Source organism: Sinohyriopsis cumingii, chromosome 4, assembly GCF_028554795.1.
Source record: "Sinohyriopsis cumingii isolate HCF-2022 chromosome 4, ASM2855479v2, whole genome shotgun sequence".
NCBI classification, from domain to species: domain Eukaryota; kingdom Metazoa; phylum Mollusca; class Bivalvia; order Unionida; family Unionidae; genus Sinohyriopsis; species Sinohyriopsis cumingii.
In genome coordinates, this window is record NC_142964.1 from 30,778,607 (window position 1) to 30,804,959 (window position 26,353).

Below are 26,353 nucleotides of genomic sequence, written 5' to 3' on the forward strand. Positions count from 1 at the left end.
GTAATCATCTCACTTAGCGACAAAACGTGAAGGTCACAACAATCGGATTTGAAATGGGATCCATAAATAAACTAGATAGGTTGCTCTTTTCGGGTTCGCCAAGAAGGAGAGGTAGAGGCCAGCAGTCAATGAAGACTCCTCAATCACTGTTGCTACGATAAATATTATATGTGTGATCCTGTGTGAGGGGTTCTAGCCTTTCTGTTGGGACCCAGGCCCTTGACAGAGATCCCTACCTCAAACGATTGAAGCAGACCATCTGAATGAGATTAGCTTATGAAAGTGTGGAAACAATGGTTCGAGCTTTAAGTTTCATCTCTCCTAGCGACGTTATGGACTTACAGGTCTCGATGATATCCTTATATGGGAGGTTCCCCAATCCAAGTGAGAGACTTAAGTGGCAATACAGGCGAACGTACCTTGTAGCTAGAATCTGATTAACCCCCTTCCTTGTCTCTTTGCCTATTTGCCGAGCAAGAAATGAACGGGAGCACAAATAAATGGAGGCTTTAAACCGGACCCTTGGCTTAGAAGGGTAGCTTGCTTCTGTTCCCACCATTCTGGGAATGACAACTTTGTTATCGACGTATCAATAGGATTGACAAACCATCACATTCTGGAAATTTGTTCTTCACCGATGGCGGATGTACCGTCAGCGAAGAGAAGCATGTCTATTTCGACAAGGACTAAAGTCCGATTCCTAGTTAAACTGCTTGGTTGCCCGGTGTCCAGTGACTGGTACTAAGTGACTGGTAATCAGAGCCCAGAGCCCAACTGGATGATAAGTGACCGGAGACATACACCCTATTATCAATTTGCATCGCCTGTCATGTGACCAATGGCTAGACACATTGCCCGCTTCTCAGTGACGCTGATCGGTGACACACGGCCGCTAAGGCGAGGATTACCGCCTTGAGAAATCCCTATCCGAGGACATTGACTCTTCCTATGATATAAACACCTTGTACCTGGACGTACACAGATCGACCGAACGAGTGATGGTGTCCGCGATTTCCTCGTACCACACGGATTTCAAGTCAAAGGAGAACGATATTCCGAATAATGGAAGTGACGTGGGCATCAAAGTAGGAATATGTTTCATTTTGATCTGGCTCCAAATTGCTAGCTGTACGAGGGAGTTCATCTTTAACCGAGATTTAGCGCCGAAAAAATTAAACTCAATTTATAAAGTTTTGTTTCAAAAGGTTTCTAAAATTCCTGAAACGTCTCTGAATTGTACTTCAGCTATGCTGGAAGTTAACCATAAATTGTTGACAATAGTAATGATTGAGGTAGAATTTGTCATTACAATTTCACACTTTCTTTCAATTTATTCAAGCCATAAACATAACTAACTAATAAACTAACTTACCAAATAAATAAATAAATAAATAAATAAATAAATAAATAAACATCAGGACCTAACGCCACCTAAACTTGGAACAATGAAAGCTTCACACTAAGGTGTTATTCTTCAAATTACGTAACATGCTCTTACACTTTTCGAACTCGAAGGAGCGAGCTACGTTTGGTCAGAATTGATTTTTCTATTGATAAGTATTATTAACGTTTGATATCTCAAATGCAGATATGATATTACAGGATCTATCTTGGCTTATGCAGTTGCTTTCGGACTCAACTCCAGAAGTAATTCTCTACTGCTAACGTTTCTACACGTTAGGGATCATAATCAGATTGAAAAACGAGAGTACCAAGAGCACCGAAAGATGCACATTAAACGCCTCTTCATACTTAATAGTCATCCATGCAAATAACTACCGAAACCATATTCTTCATTCAGACATGAATATGACCTTTGAATTTTTGACCACAAGATCAATAATATATATAATATTAAGGGACACATGAGCTTCTCAGAATCGTTTGTTAGCAGATAATTGGCCTTTATTTGAGAAGTATTCTTCTGGTGAGAGTGTTCTTAGGAAGTGCAGCTTTGTTAGTATTCATTTCTGTATAGCCAATTAGACATCAGATTTAGGTTCGAGACCCGTGACTATTATAGAAGGTATTTATTCCACCTATTTAAAGTAGAGAAATATACTGCATCAGTTCTGAAAGGTCGGGTCCAATAGTTGGTGGAGACCATAAAGAGCTTAATATACTGGAATGGCTGTTCTAGAGTCATTAATGTTGGAGACGGAACAGTCTATGTTTTGAAAAGAAAGACAGAAGAAAAATAAAATCCACATTTGCAGCCAAAAAGGGGCAGATGGGATCAATGTATGGCCTACAACACCAACTATAAAATATTCTGCACTTGACACCTTTTTCATTGGATGTTAATTGCTTTCTAGCCTAGGTGATGCAGTTTCCAAACAAAACAGAAAAATAATCTTTGGTTGATATTTGACAGGCATGAAGGTGGAGAAACTGTGGATTACGGTACAGGAGGGACATTCTGTGCTGCGACTATCAAGATGTGCCGAGAAAGAAGTCCTGACTGTGAAACACTGAAGGGATTATTCTACAAGGTGGAAAGACGTGTGCATAAAGTCGGTTCCACTTTAGACTAAAGGCGTCCATTGTCTATAAACCCTGGTCCTGAACTAGAAAGACATAAAGTGGTAAGTTGTTGTTCCACCCTACCTTTAGAAAGGCCATTTTGATACCAACTGGTATAGACTATTCCGCGAAGTCCCGCCATACTTACATAGAGTCACTTCTTGCAGTATATTTCTCTTGTCTGAAATGTGGCAGACGCTGTGAGTGATTCTCTCCAGAGTTGTCCATCTGTAGAGGTTCTAAACAATCAAGCAAAAAGGAGTACGATTGTTTCAGTGACGTCAAAGGTACATAATGACAAGCGACGACAACACCGTTTCGTCTTATGAGGTTGACACCACTTGTAGTGCTATGAAATCTGCCCGCCAGAAGATCTATGTTGCCGAATGAAGAGATGATAACTGCTTTTTGAGATCACAATCTCTTTGAAGGACTACTCCATCTGGCTCTAGCTGAGCAGCACCGCAGCTAGAATCTCATGTGCAGGTATGCAAGAAAGAATAAAGTTCTGGGGCGTGTATCCGAAATCTAACCGGAAACGTATCCTGGTGTATCAGTCACCTCAGTTGGTGACGAACTTTTGGAGTCCAAAACAAAGTTAAATGGGGTCCATATGATGTCTCCAGTTTGCTAGTACCAGAGTTTGGAGAGGATTTACATGAAGTCTTCTTTATCGTAAACAATCCTCTGTTGTTTTCTAGATCTGTAGGAAAGACAGGTAGTGGCCAGCAGCCAATGAAGTCCTCTCGAACATCCTTGCTACGAGAGACGGTATATGTGTCATCCTGTCGTCGGGAATACCAATCGTCCTTTGATTTGTGGTGAAATGCAGAAACACATTAGTGACATTTTGATGATTCGCAAGTGATTTTTCCTGTTTGAGGATTAACCTCATATAAGTCAAGGTCTTCTCTGCGGCTGACATGTGTCTTATCAAGGCACGTCGGAGAACGTCCTTTATCAATTACTCATCCAAAATACTAGACGGTGGGAACCACCAACAATCTTAACTTAGCCGCTCTTATTCCCATCATCTTTTTAATGTATATAGGAAATGAAGCTATCCAAAAGAAAATGACCCGAAATTGAAATGCCTGTTTGCCCAGACAAAGCACCAAAATTTCCTATGGGGTGGGAAGATAGGGGTGTGTATATGGAGACAGCCCATTCATTCGTCAGTAAGGCTTTCAGACTGATACTGTCGTTTCCATCTTGAAGCGCCCATCCTTAATAAATCTGTTTCATGGGGAAAGACCGATAATGGTGCGAAATTTTCTACTTGCCTTCAAACCAGGAAAATCGAGTAATACAATTCCAGATTTTGAAAGTTATTGCCACATCGATTATATATTTTTGAGATGGATGTATATCTCTTCTATATGGGATTCCAATTAGGTTAGGTGAAAACAAATGGGTCCTTGATGGTGGTGGATGGTATCTGAAGCATAACTGTTAACCCTCATTCTATAGAGACCCCACGCATTATCCGCTACCTTTGTTGAAACCACGACCGCTGACAGAGACTCAATCTGTTGAAAGAGGCCAACGCCTAAAGAATAGCTTCTGAAGATATGGCACAAACGATTCAAACTTTAATCTGCGTAGCTTCAAGCGAGTATACGGATATGCAGGTCCAGGTTCTCGTCGATATCCTCACCTGTGATGTTCCAGAATCTAGGTGGGAGACTTGAGTGTCCAAGCAAGCGAATGCATCTTGTAGCTAGATGCTAATTAATATCCTCTGTTGTCTCTCTGCCTCATTGCCTCGCTTTAACTACTGCGACATGCCTTTCATCATCGGTGATTGGGAAAGAGAGATCATATTCATTTCAAACACCTAAAACATCTCATCAGTGGTTAACATAAGTGTTTTCAAAACCTTAAAAGTCATCGGACAATATATGAAAGAAGAAGGCGGTAATCAAATGCCCATACCTATTGTTTTTGTTCCATCGACTGACCAGTAGGTGTGACGGAGAAAGAGACACTAGAACGATATATAAAAGGGCCCTCCTCTAACCGAATACTGTCCACTAGTAAAGAGAGTTCATCTTCATGTCTCTAATTATGGGGAGAGACAGGACTTTCCTTTTCCCAGAACGAGATTCACTATCCCCTCTTGATGCAGGAGGAGATACGTTGTAACCGACAGACAAGTTGGGATGGGGATGGAGAGGGCCTATAGCCTGACCATTCCGCCGAGTAAAGCAGCCATGCAGAACGCATCCATGGTACATTAGATGGATAGAAGACAATTTCAGACTCACCAGTGGGTATCGAGCGACCCCATGCCCAGTACGAACTGAACGGAAACAAAATGAAAGGGATGTATCACATCGGCCCCTTTCCCAACAAGAGGTAACATGCTCGTGATCTAGGTCTGGAAATGACGATAGCGAAGAGGACTTTGTTACCGACCTATAAATAGCACATATAAGCCAGGCAATTATCGAGATTGGGTCTTCAACAATGCACAGTGACAGGTGGATGCACGGTCTATGAAGAGAGTCATTACTGTTTGGACAAGGACACAAGTCCTAGTACCAGTCAAACTGCTCGGTGCTTGGTACCGGTGACCGGTGATACACGACTGGTGATCAGAACCCGGTGCCAGTCAAATGACAAATGACCAGTGACAGACACTTGGAGATCGGTTTTCAGCACCTGTTCGGTGACGGTGGATAGACACAGTGCCCGATTACAGCTGACATATCCCGTTAAGCAAGAGATACTTCCTTCATAATCATTATCCACGTACCTGGGCTCGTCCAATGATCTTGACCCCTGTTACCTAGGTGCAGGCCTACCTGAAAGAGTGAAAATGACCATACTTTTCTCGCATCGGAAATGTGGGCCCGTTCACGGGTGCTAGAGACTTCCGCAAAGTGAGAAGTGTCCCAGATCTCTTCTGGAATCTCAGGGGTCCACTGAAGAAGAACATGAGAATTCGGCTTCTGTCGTCTAATACTATAGAAACAATGTCTTTCTCCGAGATCTCACACCTCGTCTGGCAACAAGGCAAAGAAAATATACTATATAAACTATCTCTTTCTCCTAGAACTCACACCTCGTCTAGCAAAGAAAAGACATGTCAATAATACTGCATTGAGCATAACCTGTGTGGTGAGTTTTATGAAGCCTTCTTATGGCCTTTATAGACAAGTTTCTTTGGCATGATGAAGGTCTTAACAAATACGATATGCAACAAATGGCCGGAACAAATTTGTGGGGGGGAATACTAACTTGACACTGATAAAATCGATGGGTTAAAAGTTTGACTCATCACTTAGATATAGGGTGCATAGAAACCTTCAAAGTCACAGGGTACACATATAAATATCGCACTCCTCCAGAGGATTGTGAAGTAAATGTCCAATACAACAAAGAAAGGAATGAAACTATGCAAACCGACTAGACATATCGAAAATATTCTAGCGCCCAGTGGCAAGTGTCCACCACAGTTTTTCCAAGTCAAAGAAGAACTATACTCCGAATGATGGAAGTGACTAAAGCATCAGACAAGGACTAAAGCAAGGAAACATGAACCCATTGAATAATAACAGGTAATGCAGCAACTAAAATTCGATCAGTACGATTTTGTTTCAATAGGTTTTATAAATTTCTGAAAAAATTATCATACATTTACTTCGTCTACGGTGCAATTTAATCATGAACTTTTGGCAATGGATATAATAGAAATAGAATTTGGCATCCCAATTTGGACTTTCTTCAAATTTACATAAGCCTTAAACATGACTAGCTAGCTAAAAAATTAATTAAATCAATAAATACATATCTGGAGCAGGTACCACCTAAATGTGGAGCATCAAAAGCGTCATCTTACGGATTTTATTCTGCTAAGTAAAATACTCTTACAATTTATGAACTCAAAAGTGTGATCTTTTTTTGCTCAAGCTGGTTCTCAGTATGATCTTGACAAGCATTATCGACCTGAGGACCGGTATATATGGTATCTGAGGATCTATTTTGGTTTATGAAATTACATTCGTACATACAAAAGCATAACGATTATCCTGAATTAAAAACACTTAGGGGAAAATATGTTTTCGGAAGCTATGATCCTGGTTACAAAACCTCTCCGAAATGATCTGCATTCAGAGGTGGCGCAAAAATCAATATTCTTTACCAATCAAAGTTGTGATATCTTTGTCCCAGCCTGGCTTCGAAGGAAGTTTACTTTCAAAAAGTTCTAGAATTTATAACGACACAGTATCTTCGCTAGCCGAGCCTAATTGATCCACTTTGTTCCATATCAACCCTTGTTATAGTAGTAAACCGAAAAAGTATCTACCGATCCAATGTCTCGTTTGGATGCAGCTGAAAGTATATAGTTAGGAATTATCATCGCGCGTTCAGTCAACATGACACGTCGCATGTTAGTTTTTTTTAAAATTTAACCGTTCACACACAAGAGTTTATTTCGAGTATGTAGGCATCACAGAAGTTGTCATATCGTAAATCCTCAGCATGTGTAACGACCTCCCTTATATGGCTATTAAATAAGCCTGCAACGGGCTTTAATAATTTCAACGGTAAGAGGGCATTTGCTTCATCAATTGAGATTTTAAATGGCATGTCCATATTTGTATAAAGTGAAAATTAGGCATGAAGAAGCTATCTGTAGAACAGACATTTACAGTGCTCGCTTACTGTAAATGTCATATTTGTGCTCAAGAAGTTAACAGTGCTTCGCTGTGAGGAGATATTATGTGAGAGTTGTGAAACAATCTATAGGTTTTAACCGAATTTAAATATCCTTGCAACACCAACTTAAGAACAAACGTAGAACACTGATAAAAGTTTGAAACAATTATTTGATAAAAGCCGTGTTAAACATCCTCATACTACTATGCGATGTTGTTCCTTCCCAACGATCACTGCATCCAAAAGAAAGTATATTTTTCTAGAACAATTGTTAATTTTAAATACTTCGGAAAAATTTCGAGAAATTTAAATACCAGCACTGTAAGTGTTTTATCCATCATAGATTACCCTATACTGCCTATATTGTTATAAATATTCAAGTAGAGTCCAGCTTTAATACAATGTTGCATTTTCTTCATTGTACATTTCTTCATTGCTAAAGTTGACAAGTCTAAATTCGTTCATACATGTAAAAGAATTGAAGAAAAGTTACAAATCTTTGAAAATAATAGTTCGAGCAAAGGAGAAAACCTGAAAAGCAACAGTATAATGATGGAAAGTATCTTTACAATACGAACGTTAAAAGTAAAATACTAAGTACTTTTCCACTGAGTCAGACATATACATATGTACTTAAAGTTTTAACAGAATTCTGATCAGTAGTACATGGAAGTATTGTAATCGTAATGAAACCAAAACATGAATTGTCCTCTAACCAAAGTTGATTTAGGGATACAATAAGCCCCATTGCACTTCAGCAGAGAACATAGATGACTTCTTTTGGAGTCAGCAAGGAAGAAAGCATAGCAAAACTATGTACAATCTATTCGGCTATTCGAAAACTGAAACTTTATGAATTTTGAATTTTTTTTACAATATTTGCAAAGCTTTACCAACATATTCAAAGTCAGGCAACTAGTTTTAAATGACCCTTTTGTTTACAAACAACAATACTCAAAGTGAGAGAATATTTACGAATTTTTTTAACCCCTAGACGTCAAATAAAATGACATATACAAAATTCAAAAGATTTTGAAAGCCACTAGAACGACAGGTAAAAAGTATGCACACGATATACAGGCTTTGTTAGGAAGTTTAATTGACGTTAAACAGATATTTGAGCTTTGAGGTATGTGATAAGTAGGAATTCCTCACATTTATAACTTCATGGAAAATCTATTTAACGGAAAATGTATTTATATAAGCTAGAAATAGGCAATTTGTAAAGTTTTGTACAGTGACTTGTTTGTATTGCGATTGATCCTTTTGAATTGTATTTTAGCCATGTATTTAACCGTTTGGCTCTTATGTATTTTTGTATTTCATGTCAAGTTTTACCTTTGAACAATGACTAAACGTGCATGAGAAGTATAAAATCCCTTCTCTTGTCTATGATATTTTCATAATTCTAAACATCTGCACATTTTCCTCTTCTACCTCATCTACTCTTAACGTCATTGATGAAAAGTTAGATCGTTCAAATTGGTAGCCACTGTATCATCGCCATTCCTTTAACATATTAATTCATGGACAGAGTGGTTCAGGAAAAACCGAATTTGTCAAACGTTTCATAGAGCACAAAACCCATTAAATCGATCGTCTCTCCTAATACATCGTGTGGTATTACAAAGAGTGGCAACAGGCATGCAGCCTACTTCAAGAAAGTCAAGAAGATTGTATCGTTTCTATGGAAGGCATTCCTCGCGAAGACGGCGGGAACGTCTCTGACATGAGTCAAACATATCCGGTCATCTTTGATGACATGTTAGGAGAAGACGAAGAAAAAAATTAAACATTGGTTTACACGCAAAGGGCATCATCGTAATGCCAGTGTCATTTGCATTACCCAAAATTGGTTTCAACAAAGTAAAGCCCATCCTGCCGTCAGTCTCAATGCTAAATACGTGGTCTTGGTTAAGCGTCCTAGTGATAAATCGCAAAACTAGAGACATTCAAGCCATTGTCATCAACACCGACGAGTCATCAACCAGAAACCTAAAGTGTTGCCGCCTAGTTTCTCAACGATCACAGTGTGAAGTAGTTCGATTCTTACGTATTCTTGCCTTTGGAAGATAATATCGTTGACTTTATGAAAATAAGTGCAATAACGAATCGATTCAATAATGTGAGGTTAAAAATAACGATTCCATGATGTGGACAATATTGTGTGTATGTTCTTCATCAACACGGTCATGGATATCCCTTAGAACATTTAGTGACTTGTTTTGATATAGAGTATGCTTCAAAAGATGTTAAAGTAGAAAGAGTGGTTTGTGATCATTATGGTCATCTTTTGTCTTTAGCTAGGAAGCTTAATGTGCATCGATGGCCCAATGACCTAGATGAGAGGAAGTCAAGTTTGAATCCACAACGTTTTCAACTTTGTAAATATATTGCTGTTTGAAAAATTGTTGACGTCTTGATTTGTATTTGAGTAATTTTTTGTTTTGAATAAAAAGTTGAATTTTTGAAACACTGTTGTGTCGTCTTTTTTAATGATACAGTATGAGTATATGCTCTTTCACCTTTCTCTATCCCTCCGAGTCATATTATCTATTGCGTTCCCACAAAATAATTTCGAAGTTTTCCATCATGTCCGAGCTTGAGGAGTATAAAGCGGTGGGTTCACCACTGTCTCGCGACGAGTTTAGCTAGTGAGCACTTCAGTTCATCGATGGACGAGAGCAGATCAGCAAATCAAGGCGAGGTGCCATTCAGTCCGCCGGCTACTTTCATAATACCAAGTACAGCCGTATGGGCCATTAGGACCGTAGGCAAAGCTTTAGCTAGCAGCTGCAGGCTGCGAGCGGGAGTCCACAATTACACGTTCCTTTTAACTTGGGATGAAACAAGTGTGCCAGTAAACGAGAACAACGGTTTTGTATCATGGGAGAGGAGGAAGGAAGCCAGAATACGGAAAGCCAACCACGCTGTTGCCGCAACAGGTAAACTGGTCTTTATACAAGATCCTCTCACAACCCACCCCCATCAAATTGTTGAATTGACTGGAAGTACTCCGCCCATCTTGACAACTTCACGGCAGAAAATAACTATAGATTCTGAAATTCAAACTGTTATCAGCATACCCATTATCCCGAGTACCACTAGTAAGGACCAAGCTGTTCTAGTATATCAGGAGCAAGAACGAGGAAAAGATCAAGACCAAGAATAGAAAGCAGGGGATGTTGAGGAAGAAGCACAAAGGGAAGTAGATGAGGGCGACGCAGAGCAGCAAAGATTAATTGATATGGGACTTCAAGGACGTCATAGAGGATACCAAGAAGGCCAGGAAGTTTATAAGTGCAGTAAAACGTATGGCTTGGCCATCTCTGAAGTCCGGTAAACCTGACCACAACAATGGCAGTTTGGGGTCAGAATCCTCTCGAACTGCTACCGTGAGGCTTATGAACAACGCCCCTTGTTCACACTGGTGATGTCTGCTGAACAGTTAACAACAAATCATGGGTGTGAGGCATTCCCTGAGCAGCAGTATGAGAAAAACCGGACCGCGGCAGAATGTATGGAAGATGACATCGCCCGCAAAGTTTTCAGTTTGCCGTCCTACTATTCATATGACTCATTATATATGAGTTCCAGTTTGGCTTGGATACCCGACTTGATACAACTGTAAAGAGCCTAGTTTGATCCTTTACTCAACGTTCAGAATTATGCTATTTCCTAATATTGACGCACAAATTAAGGAATCAATTTGACTTGTACATTTCATATTATTTTAGGTCATGATAGATACACCTTGTACACTAAATGCAAAATTTTATAGGAATGAATAGGTACATTTTCAACTAACATTGATTTGCCTAATTGCACAAGTGGCTTATACATTATTGGCTGTAAGGAACGCCAGTTAGGATAACTGGGCTAGATTTGACAATGAATGCGACCTTGGCATTTAGCGTCCCGACTGGCGATTAAGTTTTCCGGGCGAGCCCATTTGATACCTTCCCTAGGTCAGACTACCAAAGCGAAGTATTTGGGCCGATTCCCACTTGTCTAGTAATCATGTGCCCCGGAGACGTCACAAGAGCTGTGTCCAATCTCATACTGCTGTAGAGGATGTCAAATTAGAATGAGTGTGTGTTGGGTCTATTCCCACACATTATAGACTAGACACAGGTCGATTGGGGCTTCATTGTCCTTCGACTTGGCTGCTTAATTATATAGCACACCTTGTGTGCATAAACGCGTGAGAGGCGTGGTACATTTTACAATATCACGATCAATTAAGTAACCCGCCTTGCGGGCTTAAACCCGTCCCAATGCCCCGTTTTCGAAAGGAAAGTAAATTCCATTAAGTTAAGTAGTTAAGTCTGTCCACCCAGTTGCGTGGGGATAAAAGCTAAATAGCACATCAGCGTTGAAGATATATAAGACTACGTAACAAGACAATGTACCATACATAGCATATGCAGTTATACCAAAGCCAGCACTACATGTCATTAGGTCCTTGGTAAGGTTCTGGCGAGTAGCTGGAGCCTATGAGCTGGTGTAAAAAGAACAACAATACTATTAGTGTTGGATGAAACGAAAGAGGAAGTAGGCATTGATGGAAATTCTGGGCTATGGAATTCAACCAAAACGAGGACGAATAAGGAGCTGCACGATGGGAAGAAACAAGCACGTATTAGGGCTAGTGACCAATATGCACCTGCCTTATCAGCTTCAGTCATTGAAGAGAGACCTAACACCCGAATTTCGACCGTCGAATTGACATGTACCTCCCCTATATCCGATGCAAAGCAACGGCAGGTAACTACAACAGACCAAGAGATTCAAACGGATATAAGCATTATAACCATATTGAAAGAACAACGAAGAGCTAAGGCTGAAGCCGACGCAGAAGCTACTTATAACATTGAAGCCGAACAGCCAGAACAAGTAGAAAAGGAAGGGACCAAAAAGGTTGTGAAGAAGAGAAATGTGATCCCGACCTGAAAGGACAACAGCTATTGGACCTGGGATTAAAGGCAGCGCTGGAAGAATACACGTAAGCCAACCAATTCATCAGCGTTATCAAATACGTAGCCTGGAGGTCGCTGAGAACCAGAAAGCCAAAGGCCGCACCAATGATAGTTCGAGGTCATACTGTCGTCATATTACCTTGATATGTATCAGCTATACCTTTTGTCTAGACTGGTTGAGACAAGTGAACAATACACAGAACTCCATGGGTTAGAGGCAGCAGTTCGTAGAGTCCCGAAGTGCGGCGGACTGCAAAGAAGAAGAAGACCGCCGCAGAAACTAACCGTCTAAAAGCCCTTCTTAGGGTTACTTATCAAATGCCTCAATAAAAAGAGATTCCATTTTGGCTTGGAAATGCATTTCGATAAAACTAAACGCAAGCAAACTGATCCTTTTATTACCTTTGCAAAACAAAACTTAATTATCAAGCATGACGGAACAAATTTACGGGTCTACTTTGACTCGTACTTTCCGAATTGTGATAAGTAGGAAAGTTTAAACTACATTACATGATACTAGTTACGAATGTGGCTAACGCAGAATTGGCAATCGGGAACATAACGACGTAGTTAATTGGGCATACTTTCATTAATATTTCTCTTTGGCGTTCTAGGGGCATTCCGGTTGACGTTTAGTGTCTCCCTCCAAGTCTTTTTCCTCCTTTCCTTGCTCAAACATAGAAAGACGAGTGTGTGGGCTAATTCACACTAATCTATTCATCAGCAGCCACGAAGAGCGTGTATGCAAGGAATCGGGTGATGTAACAAGGGTAGTGTCCAATCACACCCAATGTTTTACAATGAAGTGCGGATACGGAAATGCGATGAGTGCTCGATGGTCTCGAATTCCACTCATCCAATGATTATGTATACTGGGGATTTGTTGCCAAACAAATTATTAAATAACACATTTGTGTACGTAAATACGTACGGGTGTTTGGCTCTCTTTCTCTCACGTACGATTAATTAAATAGCACACGATGTGGAAATAAACTAGTCGCACATGCTCTATGGGCACAAGCGACTCTAATGTAAGATCACTCAATCAGTCTATCCACCCATTGTTGATTCGTCAGCCAGTATCATGCCTTCCAAGTTAGCTAAGCTGAATGAGGATCACATGCATTCGCATCATGTCAGGCAAAACCTGCTTTAGAAGTCAGGATGCTAAACTTGGTGCAAGACCTGATAGAATAAATTTTCCACGAAGAAGTGAAGCAAGAAGAGGAAAAGTGAACAGAAAAGTATAGGCTGCAGATTCACCAGAGACAGCAGTAGAAAACGATGCAGTGCCAATTGCCATAACAGAGGGCCGCTGTCCTCCAGATTGAGAATTGGGATAAAGAGTTGGAGCGACAGCGCCAAGAATGGGAACCACAGCGACAACAGCTACGACCACCACAACATCCACAGGCACATCGCAGAGTATAACAGAAAAAGCCTTCCGAATCCTCTCGTTCTGAAGCCACCCATCCCTATTCAGAACTCCCAACTTTCACAGTGGCATTGGGGAATGATTAGATACTCTGGAACTAGAAATGGTAGATGCGGACATCAATTAGGTGCACCGTAGGGCAAACAGCCTTTTTCAGAGCCAACCATATTTCTAGAAAAAACTACAATGATCAAATTTGCCAAAAATTTGTTTGTTGTGTGTTTTTCTTGTGTGTATGAGTGTCCTTGTCTTTTTGTCCCTAAAAACAAAAATAATTCTCTGCTCTAATGTGTGTTTGTATGTGAGGGTTAAGTCTTGTGCTTAGAAACACTTAATAACTTTGCATGTGTGATAGTATGTTATTGGTAGGTTTAGTGGTAGTATGCAATTGTCCGAGCATGTCTTTAAAATGTTGTTCCCTTCTCCAATATGTGTTGGTATGGAGTATAGTGTGTTTTGTTTGCAAAAGTGTGTTGGTTTGTAAAAAGTGGAGAAGGTTTCTTTCAGGTCCTCGCTACCATCTCTTTTAGATGGTTTGTATGTGATATGTATTTTTGTGAGAGGTGAAAGTTTTCCTTGACGTCCGTGCTTTTAAGGCATATAAAACTATGGCCGGAACTAAAATAATAAAACACAAATAGGTCCCCCAAATTAACACACCACACAATAACGCGTCAGCAACCCCGGCCAAAATTATATTAACGAGTAACACAAACCAATCCTTTACTGATGTATTCAAATAGCACAGACGCCAATTCAAAATTCGCATCTGCGTCAAACATTCGCTCACAATAACTGGGATATTTGGGGCTCCTGCTGTGGCGTTGTGCTCCCCCTCCACGGCGCCGCCCTTTGTTTTCGCGGCCGGATGTGGCAAATAAGTAGTATGTACTGCAGACATCAACATGAGTGGATAGTGGCTCCATACATGCCTGCTCGACTAATTAAAAATCCCACCCTGTGGGAAGAAACGGGTTGCAAATGCCCTTAGGCGAAAGCGAGACAAATTCAATATGGTATCGTAACAGTGTGTATGTCTACCATCCTTGACAAGTCAACACATACTAAAATAAATTGTGTGTATGATTTGAAAGAAGCTTGTCAATTTATGGTGGAGGTGGAGTATGTTGTAGAAATGATAGAGTAATATTGGGGGGTACTCTGGCACCATAAACCATGTAACTAGACAAGTGACATCACTAAAAAGAGATAGGGGACTTGAGGAAGAGCTGAAGATAAAAGGGTTCTTGACATTTCAACAGTGTAAATTGGGAAAATTTAAGGAGACCATGGATTTGATGATAGAGGCTAGGTAGTTTCTGAAGAAGATAGAGACCCGGGGAGATTGGTGTTACCCAGCCCTAAACAGTGTGAGATGGGGAACATATGCTTTAAAGAGAGACTTGTGAGGAAAGTTATAGAGCAAGACGTAGTGAAGATAAAGGATAACTGGGAGAAGGAGAGGAAGGAAAAAGAAAATAAGAAGACACAGGAAGACTTCAACCGATTAAATAACAGCTGGATCAAGGTCCAGGAAAGGTTTAGAGCAATAGGGCATACATGCTGAATACCTAAGGACGGTTTTCCTCCAAAGACTGGGGAGATGGTGGTAGAACTACAGGGAATATAAGAAGAAAGCCAACGGCAGTTTCCATGGTCACTCACTTGCTTCGAAAAGATATACTCTTCTACTTTTGCCAAAATATTTTCGTCTGTGTTGTCTAAGTATTTGTTTGATTGTTAGTGTATGTCTTGTTTGTCCCCATACACCCTTTTGTACCATATAATCCCTACTGTCCCTCTAAACCCTTTTTTCCCTTTAAAACCCATGACCTCAACAATGCTACATTTCGATTGTCCCAAAAGTGGAATTTCACTTTGTGTATGGCTTTTCCCAATTTCCCCCAAGTGGCACAACCTATCACTACTAAGGTTCAGTTCATTTAATTTAAATAAAACTACTTGAATGTACAATATATTTTCAATAAAATCATCGTAATTAAAATAAAATACAAATACTTTTTGATACACATAAATGAGAACGATTATTTACATTTCGAGTAATTTTAAAAACTAGGTTTCTTTTCTGAAAAATCCAAAGGTTATTCTTATAGTCAATATTAAAATATACCTCTAAATAAAGGTGTTAAATGGTGTCCACATTTGTATGAAAACGTTATATCAACTGTAATGATACAACTGGTATAAATTAACATCAATTTAATAATATAAAGTTTAAATATTAATGCATTTTTTTGAAAATATCAAAAAGAGATTATCAGATATTTAATTTACACTTATCCATCTTCTTGCTGCGAAGTAAGTATTACAATTACCTGTGTTATAATATATTAAGTATATACCGAATCATTACACTAAACAAATATTAGTCAAATTAGCAAAAAATAATCTCTCCTAAAAAATTGAAAACTGTAATAGCAAAAATATCTTTCAAGGGATTTTAATGAAATGCTGAATATTGTGTGTAATAAAATGTATTCTTTATTTTTACGAAACATGTTTCCAGACTTAAGTTTCTTATTAACATTTTTTTTAATATTCCTATCGGAGAAACAACAACAGCACTGCACCATATTTTTCGATTGGAAATTGAGTTTCGTTATACCAGCATTCCGATCATTTTAAATTTTAAAGAAAAGGCGATTCGTTGAACGAGATATCTGAGATATTTACCAAATAATTAAACCACAAAACCAGCTTAAATTACCGAGTGTTTGTCTTGACTGATTCGAGTTTTAACAACTGTTCGACGAAATCTTATTTTGCCAAAGAAAAATATTTCTAACAATACTTTCATCAGGGAAATGATAATAACAGGGGAGCCCAGTATATATACATTATACTTACAACACGTGTCATGACAATCATTTCTGCGTTTAATACTAAGTTTATATTGAATTTTGCGCTGTATAGCTTCATACTATGGTCCTATGCTGTTTATATACATGGGCCTCTGAACAAGAAAGTAAACAGTTCTCAAGGCTTCATATACTCAAAATATATCATTAATTTTTCATATATTTCTATGTCATTGGACAATACGTAAGTACCCCAGATGATTAAAATCAGTGTATGTAAGGTACAAGGCTGTGGAAGTAGTCTTAGTTTTACATAGCAAGAAACAAATTAAACAAAAGCAAATATTACAGTTTCGAAACAATTTCAGTTGCCTTGGCGAGCCAGTAGGTAAATAATTGAAATTGTCTCCCTTTTCATAGCTTTTTCACCTTATGTTTCTTTTTCTTTTTAAACTTTTGTTAAAGGTCATCAGAGATCTAAATAGACATATGTAATTTGCTAGACTTGTTGCAGTAAATTATTATTAAAATACAAATGTATACCTGTTCTCTAACTCTATGTCGTTGCCATTATCAGCTCGATCATACCAGACAACAGTCCAAAATGAATCAATCCTTATCGAAGCCTTTCTTCGATTGGCGAATGTAAAACCAGCAGTTGGAACATTCCACCAATGTATTACACTCAGTGCACCTGCAATGTTGGAAAATTTAAACTTACCTGCCCCTAATACATCAATGACTAGAATACATAATTCTTTACATGCAGTATCTACCTATTTAGGTTGTTTATTACGATTTACATTATGTCAGTCGGAACATTTCATTCAGTAGAACTAGATAGTTTCAGAACGAAACTATCAACAGCTATTCTCTCAATGGTAAGATAGAAGATATGGCCAAAACAAAGATTTAATATTCAGTTAAGTTGAATGGATTTAGATACCCGACTTTCAAAACGATCAAGAAGCTAAAAGGATCTTAATTTAAAGATCGACTTAAGTGCGAAAGTGCTGTATTTACAGTTCAATATTTTAAAACGAAAAATGTTCCAGAAAGCTGAGTTCTATGAAAGACCAAGGAAGAATAATAAAAGACAAATACCACTCTATTTTCCAGTTTATTATTGGTACATTTAATAAAATGAAATGTTAATTTTTAAAAATAAATTTAATTTTTAATCAGCAATTTAAACATAATGTCCAAGGGATGAGTTAAGTTACAAAACTAATTTTTCTTTGTTTATTCATGTCTACATGGCCAAGAATTTGAAGCAATTTGTTGTATCGAAAATGTATTAATTTACACCTGCCTTCCTATAGCTTATTCCACATACGACCTATTTGTTTGCGGTATATGCTATGAAAGGTGTGATTACCTGGCACGGCAGATCGTAGGTCTTTGTTTTCCGTCACGTGCGTACACGAGATTGCGTATCTTGGTGGGCGTGTGTATTGACATTGGTGACAAGTTTCTTTGAAATGAAAGGTAAAAGGATATTAATAATGTAAACATACATAAAATAAAAACGAGAGAGCATGAAAATGGATGGTAAATAGAAAAGCTGAATCAGCGATATTAAGCTTTTCAATAACAGTGCACGAGTAGAAATACTCTCACGTTTTATTCTTTGTGTCTCTTTTTGTTTTTATCATTATATGTTCATCTTACTTTGTATCATATTAACGAACAGAAGGTAAAATAAAGTTAGAAGTACCCTGATGTGCTGACATAGAGAGTATCATTCATTTTGACTAATTTAACAACACTGAAAATCGCAAATTTGCTCGCCAAAAATATCTTCTCAAACTTACCTTAACTTTAACAATATGTTCAGCTTATAATGTGGCATTCTGAGATTAGTAAATAGCCACATATTATTTTAATGTAGACATTATGCTAATTGATTTTTTTTAAAGTTTACATTCTTTATATGCCAATATTCAATACCGTAGTTTCTGTATTATTTTCGTAAACATTATAAGGTTTCTTCAGTTTTATTCTCGGAAAAAACATACAGTACTGAGACGATCTGGTCTGCATTGAAACTATGTACTAAAATCTAGAACCTTATTAAATAAACATGAAATAAATAGAACTCGAAACCAATACCCGAACCTTCGTATCTTCCAGTGAAAACTGCATAGTGGTCGTATCCGGTCCTGAGAAACTTAACCAGATCCCCTTCTCGTAAAGAATCCAGGACAACTTTATTTTGTTGTCTAATATAAACCATTTCCGCGGGGAGTTTTGAGCTTTGCCTGAACTCTGAAATACATGTTTAGGTTAAATTTGTTTTTCACAAATAGGAATAGAGTAATAGCATAAGAACATGATTTATGTACAGTACCGCTGTACCTTTCCCAGACAAATTCGCTGAATTACAACTATTCGATAACACATTACAAAGAATGGCATTATTTTGACTGAAGGTTCTTTATTCCCATGATGAGAAACTGTTTGAGGCGAATTCATCACAATATCAAGTTTGATATTTAAAGCACTGGAAGAAAATCAAACACATTATTGCATCATTCATATGCATATACACATTGCCAGTACTTGCGTCATATGGATATCTTGATAATCGAAGCTGACTGTATCAGCATTTCATGACCTATGAAAAAGGAAATAAGGAAAGAGAACAGTAAACGAATATTGTTATTTTTACCGCTACATTGGTGATTAAATACTTATACTTATAATTTATAAAAGTTGTGAAAGATTTTGAGAATTAGGATGGACGCTTTCCAGATGACTGGAAGTATAGATTCATACTTCCTCAGACAAACCTTATCGAATATCGAGTTAAATATCATCACTATGTTCAACCACGATCAGTGATCAATATACAAAAAGATGCCAACCGATATTATGAATGACCAATTTTACGAGTGATAATACAGATGAGTCTCGAAAATACAAAGAATACCAGAATAAAACCAATTTTGGTAGGACTGAATTTCTGGCGGAAGTTACCAGTAAATTTGAACGATTCATTCCTGGTATCTCAGTCAATGCGTTTGTTATGAATAAAGGAATGCAGCCATTTGGATTATATATAGCGAGAAGTGAAACATCCATGTACGCGCATATTATTGATTTGTTATTATTAAATGAAATGATAGCTTCAGTCGTGTGGTATCATTATGTGTGGATCAAATATTTTCATGAATGGTGTACCGGAATAGCAAACAATAGGGTAAAAGGTTTCCATGCAGACGTTTCGTGCATATGTTTAACACAGAACAGTTGCTTGACGAATATAATTTTTAGTATGACTAATCTTGAGAAACCACAGCAGCCGAATATGTCAGAACCCGGCCAAACTATTTTGACATTTAATGCGCTGCAACGAAAAACAAAAGTTCAGTATGTTATCTATGCGGACTTCAAGTTCTTGAACGTTCAAGTAAGAACCGAATTTTCCAACGACCAGAAGTCGTCAAATACATTCCAGGTTGCTGCAAATGTCTTGTACTAATTTTTGTTACATTGCTGCAACGCGACGAAAGAACAGAGCCTGCAATATTGTATCGTGCAATGACACGGTAGATATATTTATAAAATCGCTCGATGTCACAACAAAATGGATACAACAACAACTTGCCTCAGCTACCGATATGATTGAGACTAATGATGGGACGCGTGAATTTTGCATGGCTGTTCAGTGTTGGATATGTGATGTAATCAATGTGACTGATAGCGAGAAAACTAAAAGTTCTAAAGTTCGCGATTGTTGCCATATCACTGGTGCGTATATAATAGAAGCACAGCACATAAAATGAACAGTTACAAATTTATCTAAAGAATTCCTGTTGTGCTTTATAACATTTGCGGGTATGATGGTAATTTAATAATGTCGGCAGTAGCAACGGCATCGAATGCACCAATAAGCGTCATTCCAAACACGATGGAATAAAATCAATAACATTTAGGCTTGGTCAGCTACTGATTTTTTGGTCAGCTATTGATTTATTACAACTCTTTAATTCCAGCCCGGAGAAACAGCGAATGACAAGGATCGATTTGAAATCACTAGTCAGTAAAGTGGTGCCAACGATGGAACAATCCGTTTAATTACATGCAAAGTAATATATTCAAAAGAGTACAGGAGTGATCAAAACAAGGTTGGTGAAACTAAGTTACTACAGATCGAGGCATTCCATACAACGTCAAGTATTAAGCACACGCCAAGAATGTGTGGTCCGCGTTTGATTGTCAAACCTTTGATGACTATCAAGACCTGTATTTGCGCACCGATGTGTTATTACTAGCGGATGTGATTGAGACGTTTCATAATAATGCCATGCTTGTGTAGAAGCTTGATCCTGCGCACTAATTTTCGTCATCGTGAATGGCTTGAGAGGGATTCACCGCCGTCAAAGGCTAAAGTAGAATTGGAACTGGTCACTAATATTGACCAAAGTCTGTTTGCTGAGCGTCGAATCCATGGAGGTATATTACTGACAACTCACGGATAAGTTCGTGAAAAGAACACAAAGATGGAGGGATATGGTCCTGCTATCCCTAACAGTTGCATCATGCATATAAGGCACGGCAATGATGACTGTTGTTGGGTGTGAGTGGATCGGTCCAACAGTCATGGAGGCCAACAAACACATCCGCGATTGGGACAGCAATATCGACGATGGATACTTCATTGAATTTGATCTGGGGTAAGCAGACTTGCTTCACAACACTTATAACAATTATCTGGCAGCTCACAAAGAGCGTTGATGATTATCCCAATATCAATATGTACTTGAGGACGAATCCAAACGCAAATTTACTGAATGCACCACACATGTTTCAAATCTTCACGCTTTATCAACTATATAGTTCACATACGAAATCTGCATTTGGAATGCAATTAGGAATGCGTATTTTGCAAAGCAATGCAGAATCCCTGCAGATGAAATGGTGTTGATCTTGTCCGTGATAGTGAATAAAATAAACTGAACCGATGAACTGCAGAAATGTCATTTCAGTCACGCAAAATATTTCACGGTCGACATGTAGGGGTTCAAGGCAGAAAAGCCGAACTGAAGCTGGCTAAATCCAATTGTGCGTGGGGTTTCATGACCTATGATTGCATGACTTATGTCAGTCGTGTTACCCACGCGTCTGATCGAACATCCTGATGCCTCATTAATAATTCTAGTGAGTACTGATGTTCGACTGATTGTTCGGCATTGTACTGTTAAATCGTTTCGCAATAGCTTTCTCACGATGGATATTAAAATGTCCAACACTAACGAGAACCTTATGCTGTGTTCACAAAGCAGCAATATATCCAAGAAATTCGTGTTTTTGATCCGTTTGCCATAGCAGTGGCCATGTTATTGGTGAACTTTCATATATACTTTTAAGTGCATATGATATATTTGCTGACTCTATTGATACCAACAGCAAAGCTTCTTTGTACGTCCATGCAAACGATCATGTGGAAGAAATACAAGTTCAACCAGATGAAGTTTGTTAGGTGTTCTTACATCAAACCAACCAGGGAAATCTTCCTTGGTACAGGTAGGCACATTTACCACAATGCTTGTGTGATCAACAATTGTCGATAAATTATACGATTAACTTTTGTTTCGCTAACGTTTCAAATGCAGCTTCACCTTTTTTGCAAGCAAGTGGACTGTATTTCATTTAGGATCAAATTAACACAGAAACCCTGTTTGCTTAATATATCCAAATATGTTACTTCTGGTGAATGAATTTTATCTATACGTAAGGGGCCTTCTAAAACAATTTTAGCCTTAAAACCGACATTTATGATCTTTCTGGCGTTACCTTTTCCGTGTGTAGGATTGATATCTTTTAAGTCATGGATGGGATATATAGCAGCATGTCATTAGATCCTTTATACGCAAGATCGTATCTGTAAACATCTGCATCAACACGATTTATATGTTATTTCCCAGGCTTATGTTGATGTTCGAATCAAGTCGTATCTCAAACGGTGTACCAGATACACTATAACTGTATCCAGGGATATCCTTTTTCCAATGATATTTACTGCACAATGTTACAGGTAATGCAGCTGCGTCATCACCGCTGATTTTGGATTATTGAATGAGCTCCATGAACTTCGGCTCTGCTATAAAGGATTGAACCCGCTTTACATGTTTGCATTATACGACTGTGTTACAACAAGAGATTTTCAGGCTAGCATTATAAAAAGAAAAAGCACTGCTTTACCATCATCGACTTAGGCAAAGCCCAAAACACGCAAGCATGTCGACATGTTTCAAAACTCATGCATTGATTATTGGCCAGGCCGGTTCACATGGAATCCAATTGTTGTTGAATATCATTTTGAGATGGGCAATGTGCAATCAGTCGTTCATAATTAAAACGTCATCGGACGATCAAACTTGTTGAGATATTCTCAAAGAGTTTAACATAGCGTTTAAGCCGTCAGTAATAAATAAATCGTGTACCATTGATACATTTTCCACAATCAAGTACCTAACTATGACGATGTTGATTCAAGTAAGGATAATCTTGATGCGTGAACACCAAGACAAAACTCAGCGAGAATAATTTGCCTTGACCGGCACAAATACACATGCGTGGTCTATGTCGCACAACAAATCGCACATGTGCCTAAATTAATCCAGGACAATTGTAACATGTTGATGCTATTTTGCGATATTGACGGACATGGTTTTTCAAACATTCATTGGGGTGAGTTTCTTCATGATTGCCAAAGTCACTCAGGACCCATATTGTCTTCTCACTATTGACTGGAACGGTGGACCACGCAAGGATCGCGAGGGTCTGAAGGCAAATGCGCAAATGAGTCTTGGAAAGGAAGGCCGTCCTTGAGGACTTCGTAGCCACAAAAGGTTCAAAACACAGGATTGAAATCCGTGTCTATAGATTAACAACTCCGAGCGTTCACTCAATAAAAATGAATTTGTCTGCGAAGCAGAATTTTACTTAACATTTTCAACATCATACACTTCGGGGAAATATAGCACACTAACAGTTGTACTAATGTCGTTGAATGTTTGTTACATGTGACCTAATAATCGATAACAACCTTATAAGGGTCGTCCGCGAATAACATGTTCGTGCTTTCAGCGAATGATGGCGCAACCTGGGATACTGTTGAACTTCCCGCTGGCTTGTTCGATATAAATAGAATCTATGTTGGGGTTTGGACTGAGACAAGGAAATCCAAGCCATATGGTTATTTACGTAACTCTTGAGAGAGTTTGGTTATAGTTCGTTCCACACAGTATCGAAAATTTTATCCTATCTGTAGCTCAGTAAACTTACCTGTCAGCGTCATTATATGTAGCAAGCAATATATAATTCGTTTCACGCGAAGTATTTAAGACTAGTTAGATAATTTTATCCACACTTTATGACTCTGACTGTAAAAGTTAGAATATGATAAATTGACCATGATGTGTGGAACGAACTAGTTTCGAGCATAATCCCAAATAGCTCGACTTCTTGTGTGTCAGTCTATTTCTCTCAAACTGTTCTGTATGGTGTGTTGTCAAAGATGGAGAGGCCTTAAGTTGCTATATAGGTTTTGGGCGTTATTTGTCTGTTTTCTTGTTGCTGCTTTGTTGTTTGATTTAAGAATAAGTATGTCAGACACAGCAGAAGCCAGGTTTATTTTTTTTAAAGTTAGTTCCTAGCGCGTGGACACCTTAACTGAGATGATATGTCTGAGGCAACCAGACTGAGATACGAAAAGTGACGTTTGCGAAACAGCTATATTTCTCTGTCGCATGGGTGAGATAATTATGAGCAATGAAATCCGACGGAGAATTTCATTGATGACCGGTAAAAATTCTAAGTTATACATATGATTGGTATTAAACCTTCGTCACTAAGAACAGTTCTAGGTTAGCAGGAAGATATTTCTGACAACAAACGATTCTTATGCATGGGGCATAATATAAGATTATTAATATCACCATCACAATACAGGAAATTTAACATGTGACGCTATAAGTGTCAGTTACAGTTCAGCAAGCGGATCTTCCACAAATGTTGCATTGTAGGGTTCCATATTATTTGGATTTTTCATAAATGTTACACGGGTTATCTGCTCACGGTTATTACCAAGCCTATACATTTTTTATGCTAAATCCTCCATTCACACATCGTCTTTTAACTCAGGTTGATCAGGACGGACACATGCTGTACCTGTGAGGGAAGACCTTAACAGTACAATTGTACATCAGAGATTAGCCTGGAGTTTAAATATATTGAGATGTATGTGGACGTGTGATCTCATGACGTGTTGTCAAAGCGATAAAAGGTGCTATATTATGGAAATGGCTTTGGTGATATTGTTCATGGATTATTCACAAAATCACAAAGGATTCTTATGGGTCTGGCCTCGCGTGTTGCACCAATTACTAAGGAAGTTACAGTGCGAGTCGATTATAGCTTCGAATACGTTGTTGCCGAACAGTTGAAAACCTGGGATTGCATGCAGTTCAATCAATTCAAAACTGACTACGACGAATAGTGACCCGAACACCCCTGGTGGAACCAAAGGCAGTTGCATTACCACCAAGAGCATTAATGCCAGTTCGGGTTATTAAAGTCATCAATAAAATCGCTCAACAACGTCTGGTTGATTCACTTATTGCAAATGAGGCAAGGTGACGCGGATTACTGTTTTCAACTAAGCGTGGATGCAAAAGCTCTATTAGAAGAACCGATAATGCATACATAACGATAGAATTTAATAATTCATCAGATCCCGCATTTGACATTGACAAACCTGTGTTAATAGATAAAAAAGTGTTCGATTATCCAATTATTGTTCGTACCAGACTAAGTCCCCAAGTATACAAAACCTTGAACATGCTTGTATTGTGCCCGTGTGAAGCTCTTTTAGAAATCGAAGGAAAACTTGTACAAGAACACGTCATTTAAACTATTTACGCCCACTTTACAAGAGTTGGGTTTGCTAACGATGACATCATAGTGTTGTTCAGCAGCGCAATATATCTCGTGAATGGAAAAGAAATTAAAGCGATTTGCATACACATGTACCAACCCCATCGATAGCTACAGAAAAGCGTTTGCTAACGTTCATCGACTCTGGAGGAAGGTCATCACAATCATTTCAAATGCTTACATCAGACTCTCATGAAGGTGAAATTCAACAGTGTTCATGGCAAATAACTATCCAGCAAGGTAAATGCGACAAATCATATATTCCTGGCGTTTCAGCCCATGACTCGTGTGAATGGTGTACATATCATTAGTACAAAGATATTGTAAAGTCAAGAGTGTCAGAGATTTCTTTGAGACTAAACGATTATCAGGCAGCCTCTGAAGAAATTCTTCTTGATTTCGCAAGCAGTTATGTGGCACGAGCATTTCACGTGTTTTGGTCCTAATGCATTGGCATGAAAATGTTGACACTGGTCTGCAGATATCCCAGTACGACTTTCCGATGTTGTACTCGATTTACTACTTTGCATTGGAACATATGATCCTATTTAAGCAATTTGTGGTTGACATTCACTTCATGCACATGTAAATCCCATTAACTGTGGTACGGTTGCTTGCTCTTGGATAAGATGCTGTTTCGGGAAAGCACACGCGGCCGGATGGGGCCTATCGAAACGCCTGTTGAAAACTAGTAAAGAGTTTGAAAAAAGTAATTGAACATTTAAGGTTTTAGAAAGTATTATCTTATAACGAAGTGAAGGATGGCCTTAGAAGAAAGCATCTTACGAAAATAAGAAGCGCAGTACGAAACAATTGCGGAGTCACTGTAATTTAACTATAGAAGACTCCTTCTCGGTGACCCAAACATAACATAATTTGTTTTATACAGCCAAAACGGAATAATACCACGGTGACATTAAAATAATCCGAGCCTGAGGTGATGCAACTGCAAAAGACTGGTGGAGAGGTAGTTGATTATTGAATCCGGG

The 26,353-nt window shown here is 38.5% G+C and overlaps 1 protein-coding gene across 5 annotated transcripts in view; it reads right to left on the minus strand.

Annotated features, from left to right (window-relative positions):
• LOC149800879 (uncharacterized) overlaps positions 1-26,353 on the minus strand; it is a 242,737-nt gene that overhangs the window by 19,992 nt on the left and 196,392 nt on the right. For 4 of the 5 annotated variants that reach the window (XM_089954901.1, XM_089954904.1, XM_089954900.1 and 1 more), the window contains 3 exons: positions 18,534-18,689; positions 17,800-17,895; positions 16,965-17,115 (listed from right to left, as the gene is read on the minus strand). In XM_089954901.1, coding sequence (XP_089811027.1) covers positions 16,965-17,115; positions 17,800-17,895; positions 18,534-18,689 — 403 coding nt within the window. The remainder of the gene's footprint in view (positions 1-16,964; positions 17,116-17,799; positions 17,896-18,533; positions 18,690-26,353) is intronic. The other variant, XM_089954902.1, reaches the window with a different exon arrangement.